Source organism: Canis lupus, chromosome 16, assembly GCF_048164855.1.
Source record: "Canis lupus baileyi chromosome 16, mCanLup2.hap1, whole genome shotgun sequence".
NCBI classification, from domain to species: Eukaryota; Metazoa; Chordata; class Mammalia; order Carnivora; family Canidae; genus Canis; species Canis lupus.
In genome coordinates this window covers 36,981,422-37,002,371 of record NC_132853.1, presented here as the reverse complement: position 1 = coordinate 37,002,371, position 20,950 = coordinate 36,981,422, and the positions used below count along the sequence as shown (strand labels likewise).

Below are 20,950 nucleotides of genomic sequence, written 5' to 3'. Positions count from 1 at the left end.
GCTGAGTTGTGCCCCGACCACTGCCAGATTCTCGGGGACCTATACTCTGAGCAGACAGTGGGTGCAGCCGCCTGCCAAGTGGGCTCGGGATGTGCCTGAATTGATCCTTTCAAGAGACCCAGGCGCCCTCTTGAGGACGCTTGGAGAATTTCACCACCTTGGTCCTCTGAAGCCAGCTCTCCTCCCGGATTTCCTCTCTTGCTCCTGCCCGACCTTCCAATTTCTTCTTCCACCCATACCTTTCTCACCCAACCCACCCATCATTTTGAGAGGCCCCTCATATTAGGAACCAGGAGGACCTAGAATACTCAAGGTCCTGGCATCATGGGGCCAAGTGACTAGGTTTTGGACTTACCTGAGGTTGCTGAAGATGCTTCCAGCACCCTAGTGTACAGGGAAGGAATCCTTTCTGCAAACAGGATTTTGTACGATGGCGTCAGTCAGGATCTCGGGGCACCCGCCACTGCTCCCACTGCTTACCTTCTGCTGCAGAGTGAGGGGAGCCCCTACACCATCCACCTCGGTACATGCCATCAGGTGAAGCAGGGAGGCAAGTGTGGGCCTGTTGGCCTCCTTCTGCTGTGAACATCCACTCCAGCCTCAGGGGGATCAGGTCCTCACTCTGATCTCAAGGAGGGGACGTGAAGTGCCCGTGAGAACTGCAGAACCCAGCATATGACAAATCCATTCAACCACCTGCACCAAACTCTAGCACAGGGTACAAAAGCATAAGGCCATATCCCTAGAATGTCCCTAGGATGACCCCAAACCTTCTCTAAAGTGCCTGAGAGAACTCAATACTGCCGGGAGAATTTAGTGTTTGTTCTAGCAAACACCTGCTGCTGATAGGCCCCTGATTTACCTTTCTTAGAGCATTTGCCTAAAAGGGCTTATAATTATGACTCCTTCCTCTGTCCCTTTGAGGTTTGCTTGTATCTCCTACAACTCAGGAGTGTCTTTCTCAAGGACCTAAAAGCCATTCCTTTGAAATGTGGCCATCAAGAAGGATATGGCCTGTCTCCCAGTCTCTGTGGGAGGAGAGAATCTGGACTTTGATCGTTGCCAGCTAGCAGGCACCCCTTGCCTAATTGCATTTACACTGGCCAATCCTTTGTCGGATTTTACTTCTCTGACTACTGGAGCCGCTGCTCACCCCTCCCTCCTCCCTTCACCTTCATCCCTCATCCCTCCTCCCTTGAAATGCCCAGTCACCTCTGCACAGATTGAAGGAAGCTCAGCTCTTCCCCCCACTGTCAGCAGTTACTGAATAAAATCTGTTTTCACCCCTTTAATGTCTGCCTGTGTTTATCTTTGACACCTAGTTCCTTGGCTGGCTCAGCAGTGTTTCCTGTCTCTGGTTTCTTACAGACACATGCACACACACCCTAAACCACCTGTTTTTTCAGAAAATTCAGGGAACTTGAGAGGCATACGTATTCTTGGCCTTTTTGCCCCTGGTGACCCAGGCGTCCCCATCAGCTATGCAAGAGCTAAATTTTAAAAGGCCATTTTTGGGCACCTGAGTGACTCAATGGTTGAGTTCTGCCTTCAGCTCAGGTCATGATCCCAGGGTCCTGGGATCGAGTTCCACATCGGGCTCCCCACAGGGAGCCTGCTTCTCCCTCTGCCTGTGTCTTTACCTCTCTCTCCGTGTCTCTCATGATTAAATAAAATCTCTAAAAATTTTTTTAAAAATTAAAGGCCATTTTTACCTCCCTCTGGATGGAGAGGTTGGGGCTGGAGGGCCCAGAGTGGATGAGATAAGGACTCATACCTCTTGTGCGCCTCCTCCTCTAACCTCTGCCACTTTTTTGGACCACGATGTTTCCCTGCTTCTCAAGTTCTGACCTTTACTCATCCAGGGAAGTAGGTCCCCGGCTTTACAAACTGGGTGTGTTCTGCTTTGCACCTTTCCCAAGTTGAGATGTGGGGCCATTAAACCCATATTCCTCCCCTTTGCCCCAGACCCACCATATCCTCCAACCAAGACTGGGAGGTCCAGGTCTGTGGTGGGCTGCCCCAAGCCCAATGGTGAGCAGTGCTCCTGGATGTCACCAGATTAGACTGAGATAGGCTTGAGAATGGGGCCCACCATTCCTTCCTCAGACCAGACTTGAGCACCCCCCACACCTGTCTTCCCAGAAGCTGAAAGGCTACCACTGTCCTCTGTACCCATGGTTGCTTTGGGACCTGCACGTACTGTCCACAGAGCATGGCCCTGGGCCAAAGCTCCAGACCCCCCTCAGCCTGGCCTGAGCACCCTGTCAGGGATGACCCACCATACCTTGGCCAGAGGGAGAGAGTTTCTAAGAAGACAACAGCTCTCTGGCAGGGAGTGCCACCACAGGAGTAAAACCAATGTGCCCATTCTCTTGCCAGTGAGCTGGCAGCTGGGGCTGGGGGAGGATGCTGTTCGGGCCACAGAGGGCCTGGTTCCCATGGGCAAAGAAGTTCCTAGTCTCTTATCTCCATTTGAAAAATAACTTTTAAGGTGCCTGGGTGGCTCAGTGGTTGAGCATCTGCCTTTGACTCAGGTCACGATCCCGGGGTCCTGGGATCGAATCCCTCATGGGGCTCCCTTCATGGAGCCTGCTTTTCCCTCTATTTGTGTCTCTGCCTCTCTGTGTGTCTCTCATGAATAAATAAAAAAATTTTTTTAATCTTTAAAAAAAAAAAGAAAGAAAACTAACTTTGGAATTCAGTCTATTTGGAACTCCAGTTCTTAAAATATGTGCAAGTGGAATGTAAGCTGGCCAGCCGGAGGCTGTGTTGCTCTGAGTGGAAAGGGTTGGGGAGGAGGGCAGTGGACCCTGTATTTAAAAAACCAGAATATGTGCAAGCTTTGGCTTTTTTTGGAATGGGTTGAGGTTCTCTGGTACATGGTGTCAGGATGAGTGTATTTGTTTTAACTTTCACACCCTCTGGAAATAAACTGTGGAAATGTGGGGAGGGAGGGGAGAAGAAAAGGAGCAGGATTGGAAGGGCTGCCATAGTTTAGGGGTCCCCTCTGTTTTTGCCACACACACTCCCACCCAGGGAAAGTGGGGCTCGCTCTTGACACATCCATCAAACCAGAGCAGGGCTTGGGGGGCCTATTGTTGCAGTGGGACAGGGTGAGGGGCTAAGAGACAGCTAATGAGATCAGGAGACTGGGCCACTTCCCATGTATTCTCCTCTGACATAAAAGAAGCCGGAAGAAGGGAATGAAGTCTCCAAACTGACAGGGAAGGCACTTGACCAAGAAAACCACACAGCTTTGGTAGCAGAGCTGGGATTTGAACTGTTTTGGGTTGGGTGGGGAGAGCAAAACTTGTTCTTTGGTCCCTTCCACCCCGCCCCCCAACTCCCACCTCTCCTTGAACACTCATCAATCTGGAGTGGGAAGAGACCTGACCATAGATGCTGGGGGTGGGGGTCAGCACTCTGTACCAGAGGGAGACAGCACCACACAGTTTTTGGTCTGGTTGAAGAGTATAGGTTTCTCCTCTAGGTACTCAGAAGCAATGGATGTATTTGAAGCAGGCATGAGGCAACCTATCTCCTCTTATAAAACAGCACCCTAAAAGTCAGCATTAGGGGTGCCTGGGTGGCTCAGTTGGTTGAACGTCTGCCTTCAGCCCCGGATCATGATCTTAAGGTCCTGGGATCAAGCCTCACGTCGGACAATCTGCTCTGTGGGGAGCCTGCTTCTCCCTCTCCCTCTGTGCTCTCCCTCTCTACCTCAAATAAATAAAATCTTAAAAAAAAATAAAAAAAATAAAAAAAACAACCAGTCAGCATTAAAATGGAAGTTCCCTGAGGGGCTTCAAGGGGATAGTCCAGGCAGGGGCTGCAAAGGGCCCAGCCTAAGCAAGGGGCAATCCAGAGAAGGGGCCAGAGGCGAGGCATCTGAGACAACGGACAGGATGTGAGGATTAAGGGAAAGAGGACATAGGATTTTTAGCCCAGGTGAGTGGGTAGCTGTGGGTCTCCACTGAGCTTGTGCATATGTGTTTTTATTTTTATTTCTTTCTTTTACGGGGGGGGGGGAGTAGGGGGGGCAGGAGAAGAGGGAGAGGGAGAGAGAATCCTAAGGAGGCTCTACACCCAGGGTGGGGCTCTATCTCCCGACTCTGAGATCATGACCTGAGGGGAAACCAAGAGTCAGATGCTTAACCCACTGAGCCCCCCAGGTGCCCCGTGCATATGTGCTTTGAAATGAATGGTCTCAGGCCAAAGTTTGGGACAGTCTTTATTGGAGCTTGGAATGTCACTGCGATTCACCTTCATCAGAGGCAGACCGTGCGGAAATGAGCAGCAACCGTGGCGGACGCCCAGCACGGGGTCCAGGCTACATGGGGAACCCTGCTCGCCTGCAAGCAGTACGCGGGCACACGCACACATGCACACGCTCCTACACAAACTCGCACTCTCACACGTGCACACTCACTCCCAGTGGGTCTGAGGCCAGGCACCCTGTCCACTCAGTTGGCTCCCTGCCTCTTGGACAGGCCTCATCCACTCGGGGGGGAACTGCTGAGCCGCGACTGAAGGGAACCGTTTGAAGACGAGGCCAAAGGAGCTGGAAGCCGCAGGCATTTAGCAGTTTGGGAGAAGGGGATCCAGGGGGATAGGAGAGATTGCCAAGGACCAAGCAAAGAGAGCCCTGCTGGACCAGGGCATGGGGGAGAAGATGCTGGAGGGGGGGATTGGGAGGGACGGGGATGGAAGAAAAGGCTGTCTCTTCTCCTTCACTCCTTCACTCCAACAGCACAGCTGGGGCCAGCCCTGGGCATAGGAAGCCTGGGAGCATCAAGGGATCCCCTGTGTCCTAGGAAGGCACTGTATGGGGAACAGATCCTGGAGAGCCGGGAGTCTCCCCCAAGTACCCCAAGGGGGTGAGAAGGGGAAATGACAGAGCAAGAAGGGGCGTACATGCTGGTTGTCCAGGGAAACGAGACTGGGGAAGCACAGATCCTGCTTCCCACCCCAAACCTGGGGTGGGCAACAGGCTGAGATGCAGCCCCTCTGGCCGGCAGAGGGGACAGAGTCAGGGCCAGGGCTGCCCCTTTGGTCTCCAGGGCAGTGAGGGAGGGAGCCTGGCCTCACCCGTGTGTCCATGGGGGGCAGAGGCAGGAAGAAGGAGTGTGAGCCTCCTGCCCCCAAAGGCCAGGGCTACCAGAGCACGGCCCCATCCAGGTTCCCGTAGCCTGGCTCGGCCCGCAGCCTCCAGTACGTGTTGTTAGTCACCCACCACTCCTTCCCACTGCTGTCTGTCTGCCGCCTGGAGGAAGGAGAGGGGTGAACATCTAGAATGAAGGCCAAGATTCCCGGGTGCTGCCTTCCACAGCCGGCCCCAAGCAAAGCAAGAAGGTGCCAGGGGAGGCAAAGAGGAGCCTGGATTGCAGACACCCAGGAAGAGGGCAGAGTTACCTGAAGAAGCGAGCCTGGTGAACGATGTTGTTTTCTTCCATCACTCTGCGTCTGTCCCGCTGAAGCTGCTCGATCCTTCTCTTCTGGGCCTCAGCAGCCTGGATGTTCCCCTCCTCCAGGTACCTGAGCTTCCAGACGGCAGTCAGTGGATGGGTCCCCTCAGACCCCAGGCCTCGATCCCCCGCCCAGCTGTGCCCCCTGAGCGGCTCCAAGAGGAAGGCTAGGCACAGCTCTGTGGAAACCCATGCGGGGTAGGGGGGAGCCCAGTGGTTTTAGGGTGGGTCCCACGTGCCACTGACCTCTGGTCTGGCCGGAGCCGTGTGTCCGTGGAAGGCAGGGACCGTTTCAGCTCTGCAGTCAGCTCGTTCAGCTCCAAGGCAAACTGAGTGAAGCCGAAGTTTCGCTCATGGTCTGGGGGCATTGAGTCTGGTGGGAAGGCATGGGGCTGGGGCAGGTGGACTGTGTCGTAGCTGCCTTCAGCCCTGCCTGGCCCTCCCTGACCACCATACTTACTGGGTTTCCAGATGCACTGACCGCCAGGCAGGGTCCCCCGGTAGAGCCCTTCATGCCACTTCCCAGAGAGGCGGTGAAGGACACGGCCACTCCGGCTGAACACGGCACCCTGCACCTCATGAACGTTGGAGCTCCAGTACTTGGCCTAGAGTGGGGGTGGGGGCAGGGGACTTAGGGGCATGTCCCTGCCCCTTCCCCTGGGGTGAGCCACTGGGGGCAGACAGGCAGGGTTGGGGTGCTACGCCCACCTTGCAGAAGGTGATCTTGCAGTGGCAGGAGCTGTCCTGCGTGTTCCGGATGAGCACCTCCCCATAATGCTCGATCCAGCGCTGGCCGCTCAGGATGTTGTGAATGCAGGACGTCACCTTGTTCCACTCAAAGTGGTCCCCAAACCTGAGAGAGATGGAGCGGGGGAGGGCAGCTGACCGGCCCCAGGGAACAAGTGCCACCCCGAGCCAGGGAGCGGGTCATATGGGTCTGTGGGGTCCCAGTTCTGCCTCTGTCATAAAGGATCACATATCCATAAAGCAGAGAAGCTGTCACTGCTGTTTGAGCTGACACGTCTCCACTCACTTGATAAAGCTTCTGAGAGCCAAAGTCATGGGGATAAATACATAGACAAGAGTCCCTGCCCTTAGGTGCCAGGGACCAGGGTAGGTCTGGTCACATGTACTGTCCTCCTTACTCCTGACTTCTACTGGGTACTACTCACTAGTCTTTTTTTTTTTTAAGATTATTTATTTATTCATGAGAGACACACAGAGAGAGAGGGAGAGAAGAAAAGGCTGAGGCAGGCAGAGGGAGAAGCAGGCTCCATGCAGGGAGCCCAGTGTGGGACTCGATCCCGGGACTCCAGGATCACGCCCTGGACTGAAGGCAGCGCTAAACCGCTGAGCCACCCAGGCTGCCCTCACTATTCTTATTTTATAGAAGAGCAGATTCAAGAGGCTGGGAGGCATCAAGTCTCTTTGTTGCTCACGTAATTATGAAGTGATAGAATCAAGACTCCCGGCCAGGACTTCTGACTCGGAAGCCGGGGATCCTCCTGCCTGTGGACCGGCCTCTGCCAGGCAGGCCCCCTTCTCACTCTGGCTGCGGTCCCCACTTATAAAATGACATGAGCTAATGAAGGTATTTCAGTCCTGAGATCCACTTAGTTTCTGTGGAGATGTGTGTGTATGGGTGCGCCTGTGCATTGGCGTGAAGTCTCAACTGCATTTCTTACTGTGAGTCACGGTCAAAAGAGTGTGAAAGTCACTGCATCAGATGACCTCGATGGGCCCTCCCAGCTCTACTATGCTAAGATTTTTCACCTTTCTTCATACATAACACTGTAAATACAGGTGTAAATGTATAGACACTGACCCACCTCAAGCAGCTTCTGGCCAGCCCTTTCTATCCTGTCCCTCCCACCTCATCACCCCAGCCTGGAGGGTGGCCTGTGGGCTGAGCCCAGCTGCTGAGCACCTAGGAACCTAGGAACACACCTGGGCAGGCTGACGTTGACCGTCCCCACAGGCACGATCTCCAAGGATTTGCCCCAGAACTTGTTCTTCCACTTCATGTCTGGAGGTGGGTTGGGAGAGGGAGAAATTAGACCAGACAATGTTATGGCCCTCACCACGTGCCCTGCACCCCCACACCCGCCCCCCCCAAGCTCCCCACTCCTTACCTTGCCAGAAGATGAAGTTCTCTGACTCCGCATGGCACGCCGAGATGGGGGGGTGGTGGGAGACCTTGGTGAGCAGAGGAGGCCTCTTGAATCTGCCCCTGAGGACCGTGGGGTCTGCTCCTGACCCCACAGCTTCCCAAAGTCCCCGACCCCCATCCCCAGATCCCCTTCAACCCAGAAGACTAGTTAGTTCCAGGGCTCTTGTCTCTGTTAGCCTTGGTCACCACCCCAAATTCTCTGGTTCTCTCTCTTCTCATGAGGTCTCATGATCCCTCTTCTCATTCACTCCTCCCAAAGCCCTAGAACCCGTGTTCCGGCCTATCAAGTCCTCCAGCAGTGACAGGTGGGTCCTCCCCTGTGCCCTGCCTGAAAGCCAGCCCTCCCGAGGACCCTCTCCCTCAATATCCTCTCTTTCAGTACTGTCACAGCCTCCACACCACAGCCTTGGAAAAGCCTGGCCTTGTCCTCCTTGGAACGGTTCTGTATCTGGAACTTGAACTCGGGTATCCCACAGCCCGCGGCCTTGCCCCCTCCCCTTTCCCTGTGGCCCATGGCTCCTCCCAAGACTTCCTACTGCTCTGCTTTGTCGTGGCCCATCGCCCCAGCTTCACCTTCTTCCCACCTGGCTGGGATCGCTCCATCACCTCCACTCTCTCACCCAGTACTCTTGACAACCCGCAGCCCCAACTTGCCACAACCCCTAGCATGGCCTCTTCTGGTTCCCTGTTGTTCCCTCCTCTGGTCCCTGGTTCCCTGACCTTTAGACACTGCCACTGGGCCACAGAACACACAGAGCACACAGTGGGAACTTCTAATTCTACACTGTGTCCACACCTGCGCCTAATCCTCCTCTGAGGACTGACACCCAATCTGTCCCCTTCAAACCACATTAACCCCCCACACACACACAATCAGAGGGAGAGCAGAGCTGGCAACTCCTTCTACCAACTTACGGCTCCCACGTTGACCCCAGCCTCCTGAACCCACTGCCAGGCCCAGGCCCCCTCCTCCTCCTGCTGCCTCTCACCCCTTCCTGCAGGTTCCTCCTTCCTCCCTCCCCTCTGTCCTGCAGCCCTTCCCTCTGTATTTCTCTTTCTCTATATGTAGAAATAACTCCTGTTCTTCCATCTTAAAAAAGAGTAAACCTTGGGGTGCCTGGGTGGTTCAGTTGGTTAAGTGACCGACTCTTAGTTTCGGCTCAGGTCATGGTCTCAGGATCCTGAGATGGAGCCCTGCATCCGGCTCCTCACTCAGTGCGGAGTCGGCTTGTCCCTCTGTTCCTCCCAACACCTGCCCTATTTCTGTGTCTCTAAATAAATAAATAAAGTATTTTTTGAAAAAAGAGTAAACCTTTCTTTTCCATACACACACCCCTTTGATCACAGATGCACAAAACCAACAGTGGCAGCAGCAGTCCTCTCAGAAGGGTGAGTTGGGAGTCATTTTCTACCGTACTATTGGACTGTGTGAACTTTTCACTAAAAAAATTTAAAATCTAGAGTGCCTGGGTAGCTCAGTCGGTGAAGCGTCTGACTTCAGCTCAGTCATGATCTTGGGGTCCTGGGATCAGGTCCAATGTCAGGCTCTCCTCTCAGAGAGAATCTGCTTCTCCCTCTCCCTCTCCCTCCTCCCCCTACTTGTCTTCTCTGTCCGTCTCTCTCTCAAATGAATAAACAAAATCTTAAAAAACAAAACTAACAACATTTAAAATCTAAACAAACCAAAAAACAAAACAAAACAAAAAAACACTTCAACTCTTTATCCCTGCCTCTGGCTGAAATCCTTTTTCCCTCCTGGTAAAATCTTTTGGAAATAATCTGCATTTTTCTCTATTTTAATTTAATCTAATTTTATTTATTTATTTACTTATTTACTTAGCTCACACATGAGCTGGTGGGAGGCAGAGGGAGAGAGAGAATCCCAAGCAGGCTCCCCACTGAGCATAGAGCCCCACACAGGGCTCAATCTCACGATCCGGAGACCATAACCTGAGCTGAAACCAAGAGTCAGACACTTAATTGACTAAGCCCCCCGGGTATCCCTAATTTTATTTTTATAAGTAATCCCTTTGCCCAACATGGGGCTTGAACTCACAACCCTGAGATTGAGGGTTGCATGCTCTACCAGCTGACCGAGCCAGGTGCCTCATTTACCTTAATTTTTTTTTAAGTAGCATTCTTCTCTATTTTACTTCTTAGTACACACCCACTGTAACCCAGCCTTGGCCCCCAGGCTTTCTCTAAAGCCTCCCTCAGTCAGTAAACCAATGACACCTCCTTAAAGTCCTGTGGACCATCTGCCCACTCCCTTGGCCTCAGAGCTCCTCTGCCTTCCCTGCCCCCTCCCCTCCACACCCTGTCCCTGGAGCCACCCATGATGTCACCCATCCTCTAAGCTGGTGACTCTGGGGCTGCCAGCTCCCTGAGGAGCTCCAAGCTCATGTGGCCCAGGGCCTACTGGACATCTCCTCCTGGAAGTCAAGCCCACACAGACAAGGAGCCTCCCTAATTCTGTTACCTTCCTCATGTCCTTTCCATCTTGCTCATTGGCTCTGCCACATACCTGCCAAATCCCCCAAACCATAAATTCAAGGCCAAGCCCGACCTTTCCCTATCATTGACCATCTCCCCTCTCTCTTATGTGTAACAACATTCTGTTGACCACCAAGTCCCATCAAGATCAATGCAAAACAGCTCCTGAATCTAATGTCCACGCAACCCGGTTGCCACAGGCTAAGTACAGGTCCTCAGCAGCTCTTAAAGGGGTGACCACAATGGCCTCCTATTGGCCTTCTCTGACCCATCCGCACACTACGGCCTGAGTGTTCTTTATACAGTGCAACTAGAAGCGTGTCACTCCACTGCCTAAAACCCTCCAATGACTCCCCATTGCCTTCAGCATTTGAAAACAAGCACTTCACCTACAGGGATCCTCAGAGTTTGGACCCATCTTGTCTTCCAGCTGCATCTCTTACTCTTCCTAAACATGCTCCATCTGTCCCTTTACACTGCCTGGAGCATCCCATTCTCCACCCCCACCTTCCTCATGGTACTCCCAGCCGCACTTCACTTCCTCCCCCCTCAAGACTTAGCTCAAGATCGGCCTCTAGAGCCTGCCTTCCCAGGTGGGGTTGAATAGCAGCCTGTGAGCTTCTGGGTCCTGGCCACCCTCAGCAGGGAGCTTCCGGAGCAGAGAGTCCTCTGCCCCTGCCCCCGCCATGTGGCACAGTGCCGGGCACAGAGCCAGCGCCCCTCTCCAAGCCCTGGCCCCTCAGAAGCCTGGGTGCTTCCCTGCCCCAGGGCCCCATGAGGCTACCCTCTTCTTCAGGGGCCCACACCTGCTCACTGATGAAGCGGAAGCCCCGGTCAGGCCGCTCGCACTCATAGGTCTCCCCCAGGACAGGGTTGAAGGGCTTGCAGCCTGCTCGGTGGTACGTGGACGAGTAGGCAGAGACAGCGAAGGCCGCGATGTACACCTGCGGGGGGAAGGGCAGGGAATTGCTGCTGGGTGCTGGAGTGGGGGTGGGGTCAGAGGAGGCGAGGCTCCACCCCACCACCTGCAGGGACTGGATCCTGGGCTGAAGTCAGGAGTAGCCCAGCTGGGAGGTGCGAGGTACCATGCGCTCGCAGGGGTCGGCCGTGCGGCTGGCCTGGTCCAGGAGGCTGCTGTACTCCAGCTCCTCGCAGAGCCGCTGCAGGGTGTTGAGCGGCTCGTTCAGCTGCACAGGCATGGACACCTTGGACAGGTCCTTGCCGATGTTGTTCCGCAGGATGTTCCATAGGCTCACGTCGGCTCCTGGCCCGCTGGCCGCTGGCAGGCAGCGGCGTCGTGGGGGTCCTGCAGTTCGCCCTGGAACACATGCCCCTGGGGCCCACCCGACACGTCACTCTCGCTCCCTGGGGCACAGGTCAGCCCGAGGCACGCCCCGCCCCCACTCACAGAGGGGCTCCTAGATAGAGTCACTCCCAAGCCCCCCTCTGGACTCAGTGCAGGCCGGGGCAGCTGGGAAGCCAGTGGCAGCTGAACCGGGGACTTAGGGGGGCAGCTGGACCAAGAACCACTCAGAGAGGGAGGTCCCCACTGCTGGAACCCTGCACCCCAGAAGCCCCTCCTGAGTCCCTGCCCTAACCTTCCGCTCCCCTACATAAACACAGAAATTGAAGCCACCATAGAGATTATTCAGCCCATTTTATAGGTGTGGAAACAGGCTCCAAAAAGTAAAATGACATGTCCAAAGCCACGCTGCTACAGAGAGGCAAGGTGGGGGCTTCTGCCCTATGTGAAACTTCTCAGAAGACTGCACTGGAGGCTAGCCCCCAGGCCTGAGCCAGACCCACCCACGGAGCCACTCCTGGAACATTCTGTAGCTCATAGCTTAGCCTTCCTCCTCTCCTGAGATCACTTCTGGAGTTGGCATCCAAAGCTATCAGCCCACCCGTCACCACAAGAGACTGTCTCCCAAGGGGCCTGGGTGGTAGACAAATACCCTTTCTACCCCTCCTCAGCCCCTCCACAGCTGCACACCCAGCAGCACCTTTCTGATAGTGGTCAGCTCCCCTGAGGTCCAGCACTTCCTCGGACAGACTGGTGGTGATTTCACTCGTGCACGACTCCTCCTCCTCTGAGCCCTGGGCCAGGACAGATGACAGGCTGGGCAGACCAGGCCTCTCCAGGCAGCTGGGCAATGCCCAGGGCCTGACAAGCCTCTGCCCAGCTAGTCCTTTGATGGGAAGGGGGAAGACATGTATTTGGGGTGGGGGAGGGTCTGAGCCGCAAGACCGGCATCATGGAGTGTGCACTGTCACTTTGGGAGGGGAACACCTGGCCCTCCCACTGTGGGGAGAAAGCTCAGGGACTTGGTGGTACACAAGGAAAGGGCAGCAGGGCATCGCTGAGATCCAGGGTCTGAGGGGCAGGGGTCAGGGGAGTGCAGGGGCTGATGGGCTCGCAGGAGGATGGCTGGGATGGGGCTGAGGCAGCAGTCTCCGGAGAACCCAATGTGGATAAAGCACACCAAACTGGAGGAAGGGTCACCAGCAGAGATTTCTGAGCAGGGCCACATAAACCCAGTGGGTCTGGACATGTTACCAGAGATAGCAGCCAGGGCGTTAGGAAAGTATTTGGGAATCTACAAATACTAGTCTCTCTGTACCCCATCCAATTTTCCCAGCGTCCTGCCCTCCCCCCGCAACTCACCTCATTCTCAGAAGAGCTAGCCGAGAGGAGAACCTCACAGGCATCGAAAAACTCTGTGTGGGAATCAGCAAGGGACAGGATGCTGCTCTGGGACAGCTGGGGGGTCAGCTCCCGCCCCTTCATGTACAAAGCTTCTTGCTGTGGGAAGGATAGGTGTCAGGCAGGGCTCCCCAGCCTGACAGTTCCCTTGAGAGGGAAGCACCTTGGGGCTCACTGCCTGAGTCTGAAAGCCTGCTGAGCAGAAGACGGGAATATGAAGGTATGATGGAATGAACTGGAAGCATAGAAACACGGGTTCCATTACAGCTGCTCTTCCTGCCTGGGCACAGACTCTGAGCCTGGGTCCAAGGCTTCCGTGTATAGGAACACAATCCATCCTGACCCTCATCCGATGCAGTGGGTGTAATTATGATTCCCCCCTCCCAATTTGCAGATTGGGACACCGAGGCTCAGGCTCACAAAGCCGGCATGCGACAAAGCCAAACTGAAACCCGTGGAGCCTGGCCCCCGAGTCTGCTCAGAACACCTAAGTCCCAGTTTTTCTGGTTTTTGTTTTTAGTTCTTTTTTTCTTCTGGCAGTCACTGATCTATTTTATTGCATGCTCATCAAGATTCCAAATTATCACTGAAGAAACATCTGTCACCTTGATAAAAGAAAAATGAAAATTTGCATTTCTATAATTACTAACATAGTAATTTTTATCACACGTATATGGGTCTCTTTTTTTCTTGGTACGTGAATTAATTACATGGGTCCTTTTATATTTCCAATGAACTTGCTAAAAAGAGTCTCAAAGAACCTGTGAGTTGCCACATGTTGTAGTCACTATGTGAGTGGTAGCTTCTAGCTCCACGAAGAAATTCCAATTGTGAGAAACTCCTACAGCAAGCCTTTTATATCATTGTCCTTGCTCTAAGTGCACTTCCTTTTCTCTGATCATCCCAAGTCCTGCTGCTCTGACTGGCGAGCCTGCCTCATGTCAATTTGATTCTTAGTCCCCCCAGTCTGCAACTGTGGGAGCCTGGGCCCCCATTGGTCAGATTATATGAGTCTCTGTTTTCTCCACCATGAATTTGAGGATCATGGCCTCAGGGGACCCCAAATTAACAGTAAAAGCACTCTGTACACTGGCAGGGCAGGAATGACCACAATGAGGCTGCTGCCAATGTTATAGGAAAGGGGATGGAGCTAGGATTTCTGGGCATTGTTTTGGGGCTGAAGACCAGCTGGGCCTTCACTTCTGCTGTGGAAGAAGGTACAGAAGAAATGGTCCCCACAGCCCAGCCTGGCTCCTACCTCCTCAGGGTTGAGGGAGCTGAAGGAGTCGGCAGTGGTGTCTGAGGACACGGAGAGGGAGTGGAGGCGCCTTGGGCCACCTGAGGCCTCAGAGACCTGCAGGGAGAAGGTAAGGGGCCAGGGGCCAGGAGGACAAAACCCTCCCCACCCTACCACACCAATCTCTGCACCCACTGCCTCTGCCAACCACGCTCTCCCCAGGCCCAGCTCTGCTCTCACCCCCAGGCCTATGCGCCTCTCTCAGACTCAAGCCCTCTCCTCCCACAGCTCCCCGGTCCCTGAGCCTCACCCCTGTCCGTGACAGCTCTGAGCCCTGGTGCAGGTCCTTGAGTCGGTCCCATTCGGCAGTGAGGGCAGCCAAGACGCTGCTGAGGGAGTTGTGCACTGTGGGGCAGGGCACGCATCAGACTCCTCTCCCTCTCCCCCTCCCTGCCTGCTCCCAGCTGCCCCTCCTGCACACACTCACCCTTCTGGGCCAGGGCCCAGAAAGTCCGCTGCAGGTGGGCGTAGTCTGGAGGCGGCAGCCCACGAGGGCCTGAGGAGTCCCGGGACTCCAGGTAGCGGGACAGGTTGGGAACAGAGCCGTGGAGACGACCGACCTGTAGGTGAAGGGCAGGGGTCGGAGGTGACAGCCTCCTTCTTCAGGACATCCCACCGAGTGACCTTGTGTCCACACCCGCCTCACCCGTCCAATGGTGTCGTCCTTGGCAAAGCTCTGTGTGCACCACATGCGGCTGGTGCGCTTCCCTTTCCTGGGTCTCTCGGTTGTCACTGAGGCCTGGCAAGTGGGGAGGCGGGGGGGTGAGTCTCAGTCAGGGTGAGGAGATGGGCAGCAACCACAAAAGCCAGGAGGGAGACAGATGGCCATGGAGGGGGCCTCAGAGACATCTGACATCCCAGAGGAAGAAGACGGACACCCCAGAAATGTGTGTGTGCCACAGGTAGGGGTCACCCCAAAGAGGCAGACAGCCCCAAGACAGTCTGGATATGGGACGTGGGTCCACTAGGCAGATACATGGCTCTCCAGGGAACTTCACATACAAGGGGACTGGGGATCTGTCCCAGGGCAGTGGTGGACATGAGGGCATCAAGCAGAAGAGTCCCCTGAACAAGACCCTGCCTCCTCCCATGGCTCTCACCTGGTGCGTGGGGATTACAGGGGCCGAGGGGATTCGGTGCAGGGACTCCAGGCTCTGGAGGAGTCTGTGTAGTTCCTGGAGCTTCCCCTGACACTCAGAGAGCTCTGTGGGAAAAATAAATTACGAAGTCCCTTTCCCAACATTGACCAGGTACCCCAAAATCTGTCCCTCAGCTTCCCTTCCTCCTCCAAACACTCTACCCGGCAGCCATAGAAACTCTGACACTCTATCCCCCTCCTCAGCCCACGAGCCCAAAGCAGTTCCCACTTCTCACCCCTGGTTTGGCTTCACACTGGTTTCCTGAGGGCTGGCACCCCCAACCCCCACTGTCTCCACAACACACCTTAACTCTGCTTCCTCCGCACAGACTGACTCCTTCTGTCCCCACTGGCTGGCACTTCACCATCCCAGGCCGACATCATAGCTGCTCACTCCAGGAACCAGCTTCTGTAGCATGCCCCGTCCCTGGCGCTACTCCTCAGGACCCCTCCCTGTACTGGTTTTCTGTATCTTCTTGTTTGGAAGTCCGGGCCCTGCGTCCTGTCTATGTGCCTAGGGCACAAGCCCTGCCCTCCTCTCTAAGACTGGCGCTCCCCAGGGCAGGCTCGACTAGACCCAGTTGACTTGGAGGCCATGGCTATCTCCTCCATCAGCCAGGTTCCCAGAGGCAGGGATGGAGCTAACAGTCCTCCTCCTTGTGGCTGCTGATGTCACCTGGACCCAAGAGCATGGGCCCTGCCTGCAGAGGTGCAGTGCTACAGGCCCCTCACCATGAGAGCAGCGGTCAAGCCCATCACTGTCCCTCAGCCAGGAAGACACCTTCTCCCGAGGTCCAACCCCCGGTAGAGCCGAGGCGCTGCCTGCTGCTGGAAGCTGGGCACCAGGAACCTGTGCAGTGAGTCAAGGATAAGGCAGGGCAGTGCCCACCTCCCCAGGGCTCATGGTTCCCTGAAGCCACCACCCCTGAGTCCCCATGGCAACTGCCCCTGTGCAGGGCCCTTCTTACCTTCCGGTGAGTGGTGCCGGGCAGTGAACCTCGGGGCATGTCTAGGCGCTGGGCCAGGCGGTGGGCACGAAGCTGGGCCACCCATCTCTGGAACAGGTCCTGGGATTTGATCTGCAGAGGTGATGGAGATGGGCAGGGAAGCATGAAAGGAAGGACAGCTTCACAGGGCAGGAAGTCAGGGCTCTGATCCCCAGGCAGGGAGGGTGTCTCCCTGTAGTCCCCAGCTAGTGTAAAGGCTCCTTGCAGGAGGCAGAGCCTAGCTTCCCCAGGTGTCTGAGCCCTCATTTACATGACAACCAAGAAAGGCAGTTTGCCATTGGCCACTGTATAGTCCTCAACCTCAGGGACAGATCCTCTCTCCTGTGTGCCTTGGTGTCTCTGCTAGGCTGGCACCCAAGCCACCACTTGGCTCCCAGGAATGTCACCTTGAGGTGGTAGATGTTGTCTTCGGTGTCAAGGTCAATGCGCTGGGCCTTTTTGTTGATGGACATGACAGAGAGTCGGACATCAATGGAGCCATGAAGCTTTCCCTTGGTGATCTGGAGTGGAGGGTTGGAAGGGGGTAAATGGGACTGTTTTTAGGTCCCCAGGACCACAGAGCCACCATCTTCCAGAGATGACTCTAGGCTCCAGGGCTGGGCAGCTGACTCACCCTGAGGCCCAAGTCGCAGTATCAGCAGGGACTTGTTGGTCGGCCTCCTGTACACAGAACACCCTGCTACATCAAGTCACATTCTGACCTCAAGGGAGTCACAGAGCCAGGAAAACTACTCCCGGGACCCCCAAGGCCCAGAAGGCAAACACCCCACCTAAGCAACAGCCTGAGCGCAAAGGCCTTCAGCTCCTATTCCCAGCACGGGAATGGGATGAAGACACAGATGATAAAGCTCCCGTTTCCTGGGCACTTATTTTTGTGCCAGGCACCGTCCCAAAGGCCCTCACCAAGATGACAACCCTACAGATGGGAGAGCGTACTCTCTCCATCTTAAGAGACAAGTTTGTTGAGGGCCCTGAGAAGGAACGTGCCCAAGACCCCTCACCCAGCAATGTGTGAGAACCTGGTATTCGGACCCTGCCCTGGTGGATTCCAGAAGTCCTCTGCCTACTGGGAGCATTCTGGGGCCACACTCATCCCACAACCCCCAGCAGGGTCCCTGACTTACATCTTGCCGAGTGGTCGCATAATGAAGGATTCCATCCTCCAGCACAAAGTATCTCTGTGATGTTGCCCATAAGGAACAAGAACCCAGGAGGCAGAGAGGAAAGGGCATGAGGAGAGAGCAAGCAAACATGTGGACTGTTTTTCTGTACACACACGTGCACTCCCTAGGTTGCCCACACCCTCCCCCGCCTCCCGCCTGGCCTGCCCCAGCATCTGGCCCCTCCCCTTGCCCTGCCCACTCTACCTTGTGCCAGCCCTTCAGAGGCCACTTCCTTTTCTTGAGCAGGTGGCCTTCCTGCCTCTCTGGCATGGTACCCTCTGCTCCCAGCCTTCCCCGAGGGTCCTCTAGAACCTCCCACAGCTCTGAGGCCTGCAGTCCAGGACAGAGAGTCAGGAGAGCTGCTGGGAAGGTGACCATGTGGGAAGCCCCCCCCCGCGCCCCCCCCCCCCCCGCCCAACTTTAGGGCCAAGCTCTAGCCACCCATTGCCTGCCTCCCACCCCGTCCCTCCCCCCAGACCTGCTGGGCACTGCTCAGCTTCGCAGACTGAATGTTCTCGGCCAAGGAGTTAGGGACCCTCTCTTGGAAGTCCATGGAGAAGGGAGCAGCCACTCCCTGACGAGAAGGTAGAACAGGGTGGAAGGAGAAGGATGTCACCTTGTTCTGAGGGGACCCTGGAAGCAAGAGGGAGACCCCATTAGCACAGACCCTGCTATCACCTTCCCCACCCCAACTCCTACTGCACTGTCTGAGCTAAGAGCTCATTTGGCAGGCCTCTCCGAGTTTGTGCCTTCCCCACACCCTGGGCCAGTCTCCCTGCCCACACCCTCCGGCTGCGGCCACTGCTCACAGAGGTGAACTAGCTGAACGAGCACACAGCCCACAAGCTGGTGCCAAGAGAAAACCACAGAAGTCCACCCGGCCCCACCTCGGGCCCACATCTCAGGCTCTAGGAAACACTCAGTGCTTTCTCTGGAGGATTCCCTGGGAGTGAAAAAAGCAGCTCTAAACAAGGACAGAGGAATTCAAAGACTGGACAAACAAGATCTCAATCAGGCTTCTCCTTCAGGACCCCCAGACATCCCTTCAACCTGCTGTCATGGGCTGGAGACACCTCTGCTAGATTCCTCCGTAGAGCACCCCAAACCCCTTCATCCCAACTCCCCACCAACGGTCTCAAGATCCTCTATTTCTGCATGGGGAAACTGAGGCCTGAGACAGCCCCACTCCCCCTCACTCCCCATGCCTCCACCCTAGGATGCTCGCCTGAGACCCTCAGTCCCCCGACCAAAGCCTCCCTTCTATCATCCCAGTCCCCGGGGCTCCTGAGAAGCACCATCCACCCAGAGAGAGCAGGGCACCAGGCCCATGGAGGCACTGTGTGCAAGAGAAAAGGTGGCCAAGAACATGCCAAGGTCCACACAGGTCCCGCAGCAGTGCCCACAGACGCCCTTGGCACCAGCCCCGGGCCATCCTGGCTCCACGGGGAGATCAATAATGCATGAGGCTCCGTGTGTGTGAGACAGGGAGGGGACCAGAGGGGCGAGGCTGGCCCGAGGCTGGGCAAACAGCTCAGATCTTCCAATGGAGGCAGCAAGCACCTGAGGAGCTGAGGCCAGGAAGGGACAGGACACGGTGGGGCCGTGGCGGCCAGGAGGTCAGGACGGAGGGGCACCGAATGCAAGAGGCTGACTGAGGGAGGCGGGGGTGAAACTCTTGCATCTGGCCATTGAAAGTTCCCAAACTCTTCTGGTGTTTGGGTACCCCTGTGCCCTTTTCCTGGCCCCGGAGGATCCTGGCCCCTCACGGCCGGCGGGAGGAGGGGGACGCTCTGTCAGTAGAGGGTGCGGGGTCGGGGTGAGCCAGGTCGGTGCCCCATCTCCACTTCCATTCCCACCCGCAGTCTCCGGAGGGGCAGACCCACCAGCTTCAGGTGGGAGGAAGCTTGTCCAGGGAATGTCAGCCGATGCCCGCGCAGCCCCCTTACCCCAGGGTCCATGGACGCCAGTGCTCCGTGGCCCGCGCGCTGCTCTGCCTCTGAGTCACCGTCTCCGAGTGGCCCGCTCCCTCCTCACGGAGCCGAGCAGTGGCAGCAGCTGCTGCAGGAACCAGGAAGGAAGGAGACGTTGGAGCCTCCCCTCCAGCCGGATCTCCCCACCTCCCCCTCCCCGGCCCCTCCTCCCGCCAAGCTCCGGGCGGCCGCTCAGCTCTGCCCCCCTGCTCCCGGGAGGACTCAGGGCTGAGCGGACTCCCCAGCACCGCGGTAGCTTGGGAGTGGGGGCAGAGTCCCCACTGGGCTCAGTTCCAGACAGATTGCGGGGGCCTGGGGAGCTGCTGGCCTCAAGCCAGTGGTGGGAAAGGGTTCACTCAGACAGCATGGCTTGACCCCAGTTAGTACCCAAGGCCATTTCCTTATTAACCGCCCCCCTCTCATTTTACATCTGAAAATAGATTGCAAAATTTGGAGCTAGCAGAGGTATCGGGTTGACGGGGAGGGATGTACACCCCTGGGGAACCACAGTAGACTGTGTCAACAGCACGGTCAGCAGGGCAGCCACGGCTGGGGAGGGCCAGGCAGCGGCCCCACAGAGGCTGCCATTGCAGGTGATGCCTCACCAGGGCGGGACCCACGGGGGCTGGAGGCGTAACCCACAACCCCCAGCTCCCAGAGTCTCTGGATCAGGAGTGGGTCTGCAGCAGTGACCAGCTGGTTGTTAGAAAGGGCTAGCTGGAGCCAACTCAGGTACCCCACGCCTCCCTTTCTGAGCATCTCTGCTCTTCTACTGGAGTACTGTGTTCAGTACTAATTAAATCAGCTCTTAAGAAAGGTCCAAACCTCAGGTTTGGCACCTGGATGGCTCAGTTGGTTAAATGTCGGACTCTTGATTTTCGGCTCAAGTCATGATCTCAGGGTCTTGAGGATGAGCCCTATGTAGGGCTCCGTGCTCAGCACAGCATCTGCTTAAGATTCTCTCCCTCTGCTCTTCACCCACCCACCCCCACTCATGTGAGCTCTTTTAATAAATAATAAAATCTTGAAACAAAGGCCTAAACCTCATTAAAATGAATGTGAAATGGACTGATAGTCTTAAGGACAGTGAAGCTGCCTTCTGGAAAGAAGTGAGTTTTTAATGGCGGGGCCTAGGCATCACCAGCAGGTGAAGGATGCAATGTAGGGTTCTTTGATCCAGGAACGATGTGGGCCACACACATCCCCCTGCCCACCTCAGCCCCACCCAGGCCTTGGTTTACCCTACAGGATCTTACACATCTCTCAGGAGATGCCGGTTTTCTTCATCATTCAGAACCTCAGCACTGCTCCTGCTGTCCCAGGAGGGTGTTGTTGGCACTTGGCAGGGTTCTGGGAGTCAGGGAGAGCACTGGGCAGCACTAGCCAGACCAGCTCTGACATCCAGGAGCCTCAAGGGCCTTTTAATTCACTTCATATTGATCGAGCATCCCTTGGGCATATGGCACTGTGCTGGGCACTGTGGGAAATTGTCCTGGACCACACCACAGAAAAGTTGCTGCAGATCTTCACCGCCAGATTGGTG

The 20,950-nt window shown here is 55.8% G+C and overlaps 1 protein-coding gene across 2 annotated transcripts; it reads right to left on the bottom strand.

Moving 5' to 3' along the window:
• Positions 1-4,213: 4,213 nt before the first annotated feature.
• On the bottom strand, positions 4,214-20,682 carry OSBPL7 (oxysterol binding protein like 7). Of its 2 annotated transcripts, XM_072780289.1 has the most exons (24): positions 20,664-20,682; positions 19,384-19,495; positions 17,916-18,070; positions 17,642-17,767; positions 17,399-17,452; positions 16,661-16,774; positions 16,236-16,346; positions 16,000-16,117; positions 15,230-15,333; positions 14,776-14,868; positions 14,557-14,689; positions 14,380-14,474; positions 14,091-14,186; positions 12,794-12,931; positions 12,132-12,225; positions 11,214-11,461; positions 10,935-11,072; positions 7,598-7,661; positions 7,413-7,491; positions 6,174-6,318; positions 5,926-6,070; positions 5,712-5,838; positions 5,413-5,535; positions 4,214-5,263 (listed from the first exon to the last, which is right to left on the bottom strand). In XM_072780289.1, the coding sequence occupies exons 3-24, from the start codon at positions 17,988-17,990 to the stop codon at positions 5,155-5,157; spliced, it is 2,529 nt and encodes an 842-aa protein (XP_072636390.1). In that variant the 5' UTR covers positions 17,991-18,070; positions 19,384-19,495; positions 20,664-20,682; the 3' UTR covers positions 4,214-5,154. The 2 variants fall into 2 exon arrangements, with proteins under 2 accessions (XP_072636390.1, XP_072636391.1); XM_072780290.1 differs by lacking the exons at positions 17,642-17,767; positions 17,916-18,070; positions 19,384-19,495; positions 20,664-20,682 and adding an exon at positions 16,888-16,934 and having other exon boundaries at positions 17,399-17,431.
• Positions 20,683-20,950: the final 268 nt, after the last annotated feature.